Source organism: Clupea harengus, chromosome 1 (genome assembly GCF_900700415.2).
Source record: "Clupea harengus chromosome 1, Ch_v2.0.2, whole genome shotgun sequence".
NCBI classification, from domain to species: Eukaryota; Metazoa; Chordata; class Actinopteri; order Clupeiformes; family Clupeidae; genus Clupea; species Clupea harengus.
The window spans coordinates 13,554,590-13,566,715 of record NC_045152.1 but is presented as its reverse complement, the minus strand read 5'-3'; the positions used below and the strand labels follow the sequence as shown (position 1 = coordinate 13,566,715).

Below are 12,126 nucleotides of genomic sequence, written 5' to 3'. Positions count from 1 at the left end.
CTCAATGTTTGTCAGATTAGGAGCAAATGTTAAAAAGAAAACTATTCTGTTCCTTTTCTCTTCCTGTTTACAGCACTGTTACCCAGGTTACCCCCAGAGGCAGCGCCGCTCTGTTGATTTCCATGACAGCGCCTCCATCTCACTGGGGCCTCTGGTTTGGGCCAGTGGCAGAGCAGGTAAACATGGATAATTCAACACTGACTACACTCAGCTAGTTGTCAAATGTCTGTGTGTGTGTGTGTCTATGTATGTGTGTGTGTGTTTGTGTGTGTGTGTATGTGTGTGTGTGTGTGTGTGTGTGTGTGTGTGTGTGTGCAGGCTTTTTGATCCTTTGTATATATTTAGTGCTGTTAGGGGTTGTAAACTACCTGACCCTAGATTAGAGATATGTCCATCCCACATTCACTTATTGTGGTCTGAAATTGTTCCCTTGAATCCAAATTAATCTATAAATGTATCTATAACTTCTGAGAAAACATAACCAAATACAGCAACTTTAAAATCACTGTGACAGTAGTCTTGTTTAAATTGTTTTAGTTCGTTCAACTCAAACAAGTTTTTTTGTTATTAATAATAATGAATCATTATTATCTCACTGCTCTCTCTGACTGACTGTCCTTAGAGTCGATCATCCCTCCTCAACTGGTCACTTCTAGAACACTAGCAACAGCCTGTTTTCATAATTTTTTTTTTTTAGATTCTTTTATTTATTTGTGTTTTTTCTTTTCCAGATAGGAGAAACATGATTGTCCCGAATCCTGTGAGGGTGTCTAAGGCCTCGGGTCTGACTGCATCTCTGATGGTCCTGTTCCTCTCTGTTCTCACCCTCACCCCTCTCATCTAGAATAGAACACAGATACACAATCACCTGGCTTTGACAAACCCATATCACAGCATTCATAGAACACAGCTTCACAATCACCTGGCTTTGACAAACCAACATCCCAGCATTCATAGAACACAGCTACACAATCATCTGGCTTTGACAAACCAACATCACAGCATTCATAGAACACAGTTTCACAATCACCTGGCTCTGACAAACCAACATCACAGCATTCATAGAACACAGCTACGACAAACCCACATCACAGCATTCATAGAACACGGCTCTGACAAACCCACATCACAGCATTCATAGAACACAGCTACGACAAACCCACATCACAGCATTCATAGAACACAGCTCTGACAAACCCACAACACAGCATTCATAGAACACAGCTCTGACAAACCCACATCACAGCATTCATAGAACACAGCTCTGACAAACCCACATCACAGCATTCATAGAACACATCTCTGACAAACCAACATCACAGCATTCATAGAACACATCTCTGACAAACCAACATCACAGCATTCATAGAACACAGCTACGCTACACCAGAACACCTGGCTCTGACAAACGCACACAAGGACTGTTCTAGAGCTCTATTGCCTCTAAGATCTTATTGTCTATGTTCAGTGCTCTGTGGATGTGACAGAAGTGTTTTTTTTGTGTGAGTCGTAAATTAGTGGCTACATTTTTATTTGTGTTCATGACGCATGACCAATAAAGTCCTTTAAAATCACGTTTCACACTTTTTCACTTGCTGTAATGATAGATGAACGGATGAAAGCCTTTAAAATCATCCAGACAGACAGCTGATCACACGTTTTCACCTGCTGTAATGATAGATGAATAGATCAATGACCGTCACGAGTTGGGACATTATTTGGCCTCATGTGTTTCACCTGTTATGTTTACTTCCTGTCTTTTGTTTGTTTTCCCACCATTTTATGTTTCCACCTGCTCGTTAGTTAGCCACATGACCAATCAGCGGTATTCATACCTGGTCCTGTCCCCCGAGTAGCTCTCTGTTTCGTGATCATATCTTCTGAGCGTTTGACTTTATTCGGACATTTTTTTAGTTTTTGTCTTAATCTTTAGGATTTTAGGATTACTTCTTGTTTTTGGAAAAATAAAAGATAAAGATTTTGCACTTCATATCTACACTTGGGTCCGACTTTGCTCACTGGACCAGTAATCCAGCGGCCCGGGTTCAATTCCTGACTCCAGCCCTGACAATGACTGTACAAAAAAAGCCTTAAAAGTCTGATAGATGTTTTTGTTCTAGACCATATAGATATTGTTCTTTACATGCTCACAGAAACATTTCACACAGTATAAGAACAATTTCACACAACGCCAGGCACAATAGTTAAGAGCACTGCCCTCAGGAGGTGCTCTGGCCTAAAAGCAACATAAAGTAGTTCCAATAATCACCAGCAGAGGGTGCCCCTTAACCACCATGAAGGAATTGGTGCACAACCACACATAAGCAATCACAATTACCGCTGGGCAGACTTGCACATGGCTTTTTAGAACATGGGGTGATTCTCATTTCCCTCAATCCTCCAAGCCTTTTTTTCCTCCTAGCCCCTCCCCCCTCCTAGCCCCTCCCTCTAATGCAAACGTGAAGGAAATGAGGAAGGAATGCAAAGAGGATAGAGGAATCAAGGACAGACATACATGCATCTGTGACTGAATGAGTGTGTGTGTGTGACTGAATGAGTGTGTGTGACTGAATGAGTGTGTGTGTGTGTGTGTGTGACTGAATGAGTGTGTGTGTGTGTGTGTGTGTGTGTGTGACTGTGTGTGATGATAGAGTAATCAAGGACAGACATGCATGCATCAGTGACTGAATGAGTGTGTGTGTGTGACTGAATGAGTGTGTGTGTGTGTGTGACTGAATGAGTGTGTGTGTGTGGCTGTATGTGTGTGTGTGAGTATGTGTGTATAGGTGACTGAATGTGACGATAGAGGAACCAAGGACAGACATGCATGCATCTGTGACCAGGCCCGGGGTGGGTAATCGGGAGAATCGGGAGATTTCCCGGTGGGCCACTTCACTTCTGGGCTGGTCGAGAATTACATTTTTTGACATTTGTCACGTTAGTCCATCTTCTCTTAAAGTACGCTACACACGTTACGCATTCTGACACCGCAGCCTCTGCATTTGTTGTACCATGCAAGGAAGTTCTCCCCTCCCAAATAGAGTTGGTTGGGTCCATAGCCCGTCTTTTCCAAAACGTTTTCTCAGATAGGCAACAGATGGCTGGGCCGGCCCTACCGCAAAGATACGCGTCAGGGAGGATGGATGGGAGGAAGAGGCCAGGATGGGCTGAAAAAGCCAGGTTGAAAAAAAGAAAGGCGTTGGAGGAGGATGCTGCCAAATGTGCCAAGCTTACCGATTTATTTTCAAGAGGACAAACACAAGTGGCAACTGGTAAAGAGAGACATAGGCCTAATGATTAGCAACGTAACTATTCGGCTAACGTTGTAGCATTGGTTAATATCGTTGTAGCATTGTCAACCTATAAGGAAGCAAAATATTAAATTGAATAAAAATATTAGCCTTTTTATACCACCCAATATATGGCGATCCATAGACTTCGCAAATATTATGCAAATATTGATAACAAAACTCAAACTTGATCTGTGTATGCAGTAAAATGACTCTTGAGCTCTTGATGCTTCTGAGCAGCAGATAAGCCAGTCTCCTGCTGAAAATGATGAGCCCGAAATTTGCAATGAGGAGGCCATGTGTTCATTTAAATACTCTCACAGTACAACCTCCACACACCTCACACAGGTTGCATGTAAGAGAAGCTTCCAACCATAACATTTGTGAAGAATAGGCTACGAAGCTCATTGAGTCAGGACAACTTGGAGGCTTTCATGTTAATGTGCACAGAGAAGGAAATCCTCATGTCTATAAGCAACGACAGTTATAGATAAAGTGACTGAAACCAGTGCACTGCTTAGGCGGTTACTGATGCTGTAGATGCTGTTGGTAGCCTGACGATGTCATACTCATAATTCTAGTCAGAATATGAGTCTGATATCGCTCCATTGGGCTGTGATTATGGGGCGTGTTTCAACCGAACCAGGAGAAAAAATGCCTCTTCGCTCAATTGGTTACCTACAACCAATCAGAACAACGTAGTATGTGACCAGGGCCAGCTGATAAATTAAACTTTTACCGGATCCCGCAGGAAGGAAGGCAAAAACATCTTTTCGATTGACAAATGCCTTGATCGCGTTTCTCTGTTCTTCTTTCAAAATGAATGCACTGTCAATGTCTAAATGGACTCGAATCTATACATTTCAGCTCTCCAGCGGCAGCCATGTTTGTTGAAAACGAATTCAACCCGTGTGTTGATGACGTGGTTGATTACGTTACTGTTGATCATCTGTCCATCATCATATAAAGCCCGCTTTGACAATTTGATTGGTCCGGCCATTTCTGTCCGGAGATAATTTCTCCCCAATGGAGTAATGCCAGACCGAACTTCCCGACTTCAAATGTTGTGGGCGGGGCTAAGTTTGGTCTGGTATCCAGGCTATGCTGTTGGTGCTGTCATGGCAAAAAGTGACCGGGAGCAAAAAAGAGCCCGGGTGATGTATTACTGGCTTTCGAACGACTCTTGAGTGACAGTTGCTATACCAACGCTAGCATTACGTCACCCGGGCTCTTTTTGGATTTACCCCAGAGCATCTTGCATTATACTTCGCTACCTGAGATCAGCTTGCCTGTATTTTACCTGCAATAAACCAAGCAAACAACTATGTTCGTCCTTAATGTTTTGTGATTAATAGACATATCCGACGGCACCCACAATTACATTTTCCGATTTCCACTACCATGGAAAAAGTGGCCCGGTCTTGGGCCTGAAATTCCCGGGCTGAAAAGTGGCCCCACTCCGGCCCTGTCTGTGACTGAATGAGTGTGTGTGTGTGTGTGTGTGTGACTGAATGAGTGTGTGTGTGTGTGTGTGTGACTGTGTGTGATGATAGAGTAATCAAGGACAGACATGCATGCATCTGTGACTGAATGAGTGAGTGTGACTGAATGAGTGGGTGTGTGTGTGTGTGTGTGTGTGACTGTGAGTGTGTGTGACTGAATGAGTGTGTGTGTGTGTGTGTGTGTGTGTGTGTGTGTCTTTGTAGGTGACTGAATGTGACGATTGAGTAATCAAAGACAGACATACATGAAAAATGAGATGTGTTGCTCACTCACGCATCACTTTTCAAAGATGCTAATTACTGATGACACAGCAGCATCACCTCTTGCCACTAAACAGACCTGTCGTTATATACAGCATTTAAGAAATGAAGGACTTTAATATCAATCAAAACATTAATTAAACCTGTAGCCTATGTAACTGTCATTGAGACAGGCAACACATATACATTTGAGTTGTTGCAATGTTTTCTTACACTGACGCAGGTCTACATTTAATTCCATTATTAATCATCATCATTTTCTTATTATGCCAAAAAAAATGTCTTATTCTATCATGCCAAAGAAAATGCCTTATTCTATTATGCCAAATGCTCACATCACAATTGCTGAGGTCTCCATTTAAATCCATAAACTAGGCCTAATGTATTATTACATGAACTCCAGTTATTATAGCGGAAAGGACACGACTGTACACCAGCAATCATTACTCATATAAACTGACCTTTTAAAAACAGCATGTTAAGAAGGAAAAGCATTCATTATTTTAAACAAACTCTGAATTGAATTAAGCCTACTTTAAGTCTGTGGAAATTGCGGACAATATTGACCTCAATAGAAGGCCTACGGCTGTTCAAATTCACTAAAGTACGGAGAATTCTCCATTAACAAATCTTGCTTACGAGGTGTGGTAATTTGCTGTTCTCATAAATAATATTGTTTTTTTCAAACATGATCCTGTTGGCAACAGAATCATCTATGTTTCATTAAAGTTGGTATATTTGGTGGCAGTTCAAGCACATGAAAGCGTTTTATTGGTTTGACAAACGCTTCCACAAAGGATGCTCCTCACTTCCTCAAAGAGCGTCTAAAGGGAAACGGGATTTATCAACATGGGCCCTATTTCACCATCTTTTTGGGTCCAAATTTGAACTGGGGACAAAATCGCAATCAGTCCAGTGTCGAGTTATACGCTATAACCGGCAACCACAAAAAGACTAAACAATATCATCCTATGGGGTATGCATCCGTGTCAAAGTCGGTGCTTTTTTTCCGCCACTGACAGGCTCGTAATGTAATTATAAGTGTCTGACTACATGGAAGGGAACCCTACAGATAGACCTGAGTCTGTTTACCTCAATAGGTGTACATAAACAGTAGAATTTCAACAGTTATTTTCTATAGAAACAGAAATGGAAACTTCATCTACGGAGACTATAGAAACAGCCATTTGCTGTTAAACTGTTGAACCTCTTCCTCCCAGCAGATTGCAGGCTGCCAGTGGCCTCCCACACACATACCTATCCGGCATGATAGGGCTCGGTTGCCTTTGTTATGGTTGCACTTAAGGGTGGAGATGGAGGCTTTGAAATTCAGGTTAAATAATAGCTTTCTCTTCCTCAGGCGGTGACAGCCTTGTTTCGTGTCAAAAGAAGCGTGACAAAACCACTGCTAGTCATCTGAATGTTGTGTGTGTGTGTGTGTGTGTGTGTGTGTGTGTGTGTGTGTGTGTGTGCGTGTGTGTTTCTACCACAGGCCCTAAGGCAAACAGATATAGAGAACTGTTTCTAATCAGGGCACTGCAGTCAATCACACTGATTTAAGGAATAACCTCGAATTTAACATTTTATAAAAGAGAAAGCAGAAAGAGAAGTGTGTGTGTGAGAGAGAGAGAGAGAGAGAGAGAGAGAGAGAAAACACTCAATAATCATGACTGTATCTTTCATGGTGAAACTGCAGATCAGTCAATGTCAATGTTCCTGACATGCAGCAAGCCAATCTCTCAACCAACCACTTGACATGTCTGTGATGATCTGAAACATCACTGGTACTGATGAATATACAAAGATACAGCCACATTGAAGGAAGATAAACTCTTGCTGTGACGGATAGTTCTACACAGATCCAGTTTATTCTCTGCTACCAGAACTGGATCAGTCCTGATCTGAAGGAAATCCAGTGGACCTTTCTAAGATGAGGAACCATCAAAGAATTTCAAACATCCTTTCATGTATAAATGTCATTTAAAATGTAAAAACACTCTCCAGGATCAGTCGTGTGTGAAATCAAGTCTTTATTTGAATAATTTCGTACAAGGCCCACTTACAATAGCAAAGCAGCAAAAACTGTGCGCCAGTGAACTCTGCTGTATTCCCTCATCACATAGAAGTCTGACAAGACAACATGAACACTCTTTCAGCCTGTCTGATGACTCTAGGCAAGTCTCAGAGCATGAACACTCTTTCAGTCTCAGAGCAAGAACACTCTTTCAGTCTCAAGCCATTTAGTGGTAGCATTACGTTTTTACTTCTCTTGCTGGAAAAAAACTGAAACTCACCTGTCTTTGGTGGGTGAGGCAAAAAAGAATAAGAACAGGTTTACATGTGTGTGTGTGCTTCCATTTACATTTACATTTAGTCATTTAGCAGACGCTTTTGTCCAAAGCGACGTACAAGGGAGAGAACAGTCAAGCTAAGAGCTTCCTTATCTAATCCATTTGTTGCTTTTACCTGTGGGCTAAATGTGTTCTCAGTCTCCGTCTCTTTTTCCTCTGATTAAACCTGCCTCTGCTACCTAATCATCTCTGTTTGCATCTGTACTTGTCCGTCCATCTCTCTCTCTCTCCCCCTCATCCTCTCTCTCCCCCCCCCCCCCCTCTGCTGACTCTGTGACCACACACCCACACTGCTTCACTGTGTTCTTACACCAGGGCATGTTCACAAACACACACCTTTGCTGACAGTGTGTTGCCGAGCAAAAAAACGTTGCAGGCCGAGAATCTTTGGATTGTAAAACACAGATGGCCTAGATGGCAGATACTACTCTGCAGTAATTAGGTGTGGTTCAGGTGTTTACAATTTATGTCTCAACATTCCAGAGATGCATTATTCCACTAGGTTGACTTTTCTTTTCTTTTCTCAACCTAGTGGAACATTCCAGAGATGTATTGTTCCACTAGGTTGACAATTTGTTTTTCCTCAGGCCCTCATCCCCACCCTTCCTCTGAACTCGGTGGCATCTTACCCATGGCAGTACGCTGTGTGTGTGTGTGTGTGTGTGTGTGTCATCTTACCCATGACAGTACGCTGTGTGTGTGTGGCATCTTACCCATGACAGTAAGCTGTGTGTGTGTGTGGCATCTTACCCATGACAGTACGCTGTGTGTGTGTGGCATCTTACCCATGACAGTAAGCTGTGTGTGTGTGTGTGTGTGGGTGTGTGTGTGTGTGTGGCATCTTACCCATGAAAGTACACTGTGTGTGTGTGTGTGTGTGTGTGTGTCTGTGTGTGTGTGGCATCTTACCCATGACAGTAAGCTGTGTGTGTGTGTGGCATCTTACCCATGACAGTACGCTGTGTGTGTGTGGCATCTTACCCATGACAGTAAGCTGTGTGTGTGTGTGTGTGGGTGTGTGTGTGTGTGTGGCGTCCGGTGAGAAGGCTGCACGTCTGCGCTCCGTGGTGAGTGACGTCCTTCCCATTGATGTGCACCACCAATGCCCTTTGACCACAGGCGCTGTGCCGACCTGCGGGGCCGACTGCCTGGTTGTCAGGGCCGGGCTCAGGAAGCGAACCCTGGCCACTGGTCCAGAGAGAAGCTCACTGAGCTAATGCAGGAAGTAGGACCCAAGTGCTAGATGCTTGCAGGAATTGTTGTCTTTTTAATCACTTCTCCATAACAGGGAAAATCCAAAAACACAAAAAGGAATAATCCAAACGCTCAGAAGACAGTCAAAAACAGAGAGCAAAAACAGAGAAGTTGATTCTAACAAGACTAGGAAAAACAAGAGATTAACAAAGACTATGACTTAGACAATAAAACTGGAACTAGCAAACTTGAGACTTGAGAGCCTTGAGAGATTACAGAGCCCTGAGAGACTCGACACCTGAAACAAGAAACATGAAAGCTAGACGCCAGTACTGACCAGAACACAAACGAGTAAGTCACCGAAAAGAACACCAAAAACAACCGGGTATAAATACAACTCTTAATTGGTCATGTGACCAATTAACTAACAAGCAGACAGGTGGAAACAATGGAAGGGAAACAGACACAGGTAGTCAACCAAAGCACATGTACAGACATAACCACACCAAAAGCCTCTAGTTGCGGCCTCTAGAGGCCCGGAGGTCCCAACTCGTGACAGTACCCCCTCTCTAAGGGCCGGATCCCAGACGGCCCAAAGTCAACCAAAATGTCCACATAGGGTGGGTGGAGGGGGTCCAGGGCAAGGAAGGCGGGCAGGTAGGAGCCGGGCAGAAGGCTGGACAGGAGCGAAGGGTCAGGTGGCCGGAGACACACAGACGGCCGAACAAGGGCAGAGTATCTGGTGATCCCAAGTCGTGACACTGGTGTCCTGCTTCTGCCTGGAGAGCGTGAGTCCAGACCTGGCGGCGTTCACGCGGGCTCTGGGGCACATGTCCTCGCTGCTGCGTCCAGGGGGGCACCTTCTGCTCATCGGCGCCCTGGGGGAGAGCTACTACCTGGGGGCCCCGGGGCTGCGGATCCCTGTAGTGCCCCTGGACAAGGTCCAGTTGTGTGCCAGCCTGAGAGAGAGCGGCTACCAGCTGCTGCAGCTCAGCATCTACACCCTGCCGACTGACATGAGTGTGGGCGTGGATGACGTGACTGGGGTGTTCTTCGTCAAAGCCAGAAAACTGTAGCCAGACCGTACACAATTTGTACTTTTTATCTGTGCAGGCGTAACAACTAAGCACTGAGGGATATTATAAGGTGCAAGTTCTAAAACTGAACTCTTAATTACAGCCTTAACATCCCAATCAAATCCAGCGGGAAAAAGCCTACCTACTTTCCAAATCCTTTGCCTCCTCCAGGAACCTTCCAACACCAAATAAAACAAATATTTATTTACCAAATCAATTTTATTTATATACCGCCAAAACAATTAAATGGTCTCAAGGCACTTTACAGAGCGCAGGGCCTGAATCCCCTTAGAGCAAGCGCATATAATAAGCAATTATATATAGCTTTCTTTTACAATCCCCAAATAAACAAATATTTCTTCAAAGCAATTGTTTCAGCTACTTTGTTGTGTATCTATGCTGTTGACAATGAGCTCTAACCTTATTCCCAAACCTGGTAGAAGAGATAAAAGCAATACTTGCACTATTGTCAATTACTATTGACAATACAAGCATTTGCGCCATAGAGGAATACATGACATTATCTAAGGATATGGCTAAGATGAGTTAAAACTTCCAACTGTTCACATCTCCTACACAGCCTCAGCTGAAGTCAATAGATTTCCTCAGAACTTGTTTAGTGATGCCAGAGGTATCTGCTTTGGTCTGAATGTCTCAGTTCCTCTCATACCTTTAACAGCTGTGACTGACATCTGTAGGGTAATGCCAACAGATCTAATGAGGTAATTAGTGGGAGAGGTGCGGAGAGGAGTGATGTGCCCACACCACATTCCTGTTCGTTATTCATGAGGTGAAGATGTGCTCAGTCAGGTGTTTAAACCAGTATGCCTCATGTGTGTGGAGCACAAGGATTAGTACTGTCAAATGTGTCCTGCAAATAATTATTTAATTTGATCATCTCTTCATAGTGATAAACTCAACAAGGGGTCTCAACCCCATTTCAATGCTCCACTGTAGCACTACGGACTCTTGAAGTGTGTACCTCGGACCTCCGTAATGGTAGTTCATATGTTCATGACCCTTTTGGGTGGTGTGTGTTTGTGTGTATAATGAAACTGTGGGCCTCTGGTAAAAGGGTGTGTTTGTGAGGTGATCAAGGTTGCAAGTGAATGTGTGATAGTGTGTTTGAAGTCTGTGGTGTGTATGTGATTGTAGTGTACATGTGAGGTTGCGTGAAATTGGAGAGACTGTATTAACCCAGGGTTAGGTGAAAATTCACTCAAGTTATCTCAGGACCCCGGAGCTGTAGATCAGTATATTTATTCAGTAACAATTGCAATCTGGCTCACTCACAGCACAAGGATGAAAGTGAAGCAATTTCACTAACATTGCACAGGGTTTATATACTTAAGATTTATCTACTTGTAACTCTGACGCCATAAATGTTTCTAATGTCAGCAAGAAAAGCCACGCTCGACTAAAAGTCCTTTTGTGTCATCCTAACTACCACGCTTTCTGAAATGCAAGGATATCAGTTTTCGCAGGGTCGAACAAGCACAGTTCGACCCTTTTATCACCTCTGCAGAAGGTTCCTCTCCTTACGCATATAACTCTTACTCATATGCAGACTACATGGCGTCAGCCCCTATCAATCTAAAAACAGAATGCTGTTCTTGGCAAACTCCTTGATGAAAATGCCAAAGTCGGTTCCTTGGTTCAAGTTAGCTTGTTCAGAGTAAGAGATTTGTGGAAGACGGCTTAGCAAAAGAACCAGTTTATTCAGCACGGTCAAATGTCACAAAGAAAGTCATCTTACAGAAATACGTAGGTTATAAGGTAGAATTAACATATCAACACAATGGCATAATTCAGTTATCTACAGGCACTTCGACTAGTGCGTAACTTGCAATTACAGCAGTTACATTTCTGCACTTCTTTTTCTTTTTTACTTCATTTTGCTATATTTCTTATGTAAAGTAGTATTTATTGTTACACCAGGTTCTATTGCTCGTAGCTTGACTGTTCTCTCCCTTGTACGTCGCTTTGGACAAAAGCGTCTGCTAAATGACTAAATGTAAATATATCCGTCTGGAGGAAATGTTAGGGTGTGGGCTACTCAGAACCTTTTGGCAAGGGGGGGGGGGGTAATTAAGTATGTGGGGGTTATGTGATGTATGTATGTGTTTGATGTCTCTCTTTAGAGGATGTGGACGACATGTCTGTTTGGGGGGAGTTTGAGGTGGTATGTGTGTCTGGGGGTCAAGGTGTGATTGTGGGCGCCTGAGAGGAAATACCAGGCAGAGGGGTCCAGTTGAAATGCTAATATGTCTAACTAGTACTTAACTCGCACTTACAGTAGTTAGTTACATTCCTGCACTTTTTTATTTCTTATGTAAAATAATATTTATTGTTACACTAGGTCTCTATTGCTCGTAGCTTGACTGTTGACTGTTGACTGTTGTACGTCGCTTGGATAAAGCGTCTGCTAGATGGCTAAATGTAAATGTCTATC

At 43.3% G+C, this 12,126-nt stretch overlaps 1 protein-coding gene across 1 annotated transcript; it reads left to right on the top strand.

The window, feature by feature from the left end:
• The first annotated feature begins 8,315 nt into the window (after nt 1–8,315).
• Nucleotides 8,316–9,674, top strand: LOC116219978 (phenylethanolamine N-methyltransferase-like). The gene is made up of 3 exons (XM_031564594.1): nt 8,316–8,321; nt 8,451–8,552; nt 9,360–9,674. The coding sequence occupies exons 1-3, from the start codon at nt 8,316–8,318 to the stop codon at nt 9,672–9,674; spliced, it is 423 nt and encodes a 140-aa protein (XP_031420454.1).
• Nucleotides 9,675–12,126: the final 2,452 nt, after the last annotated feature.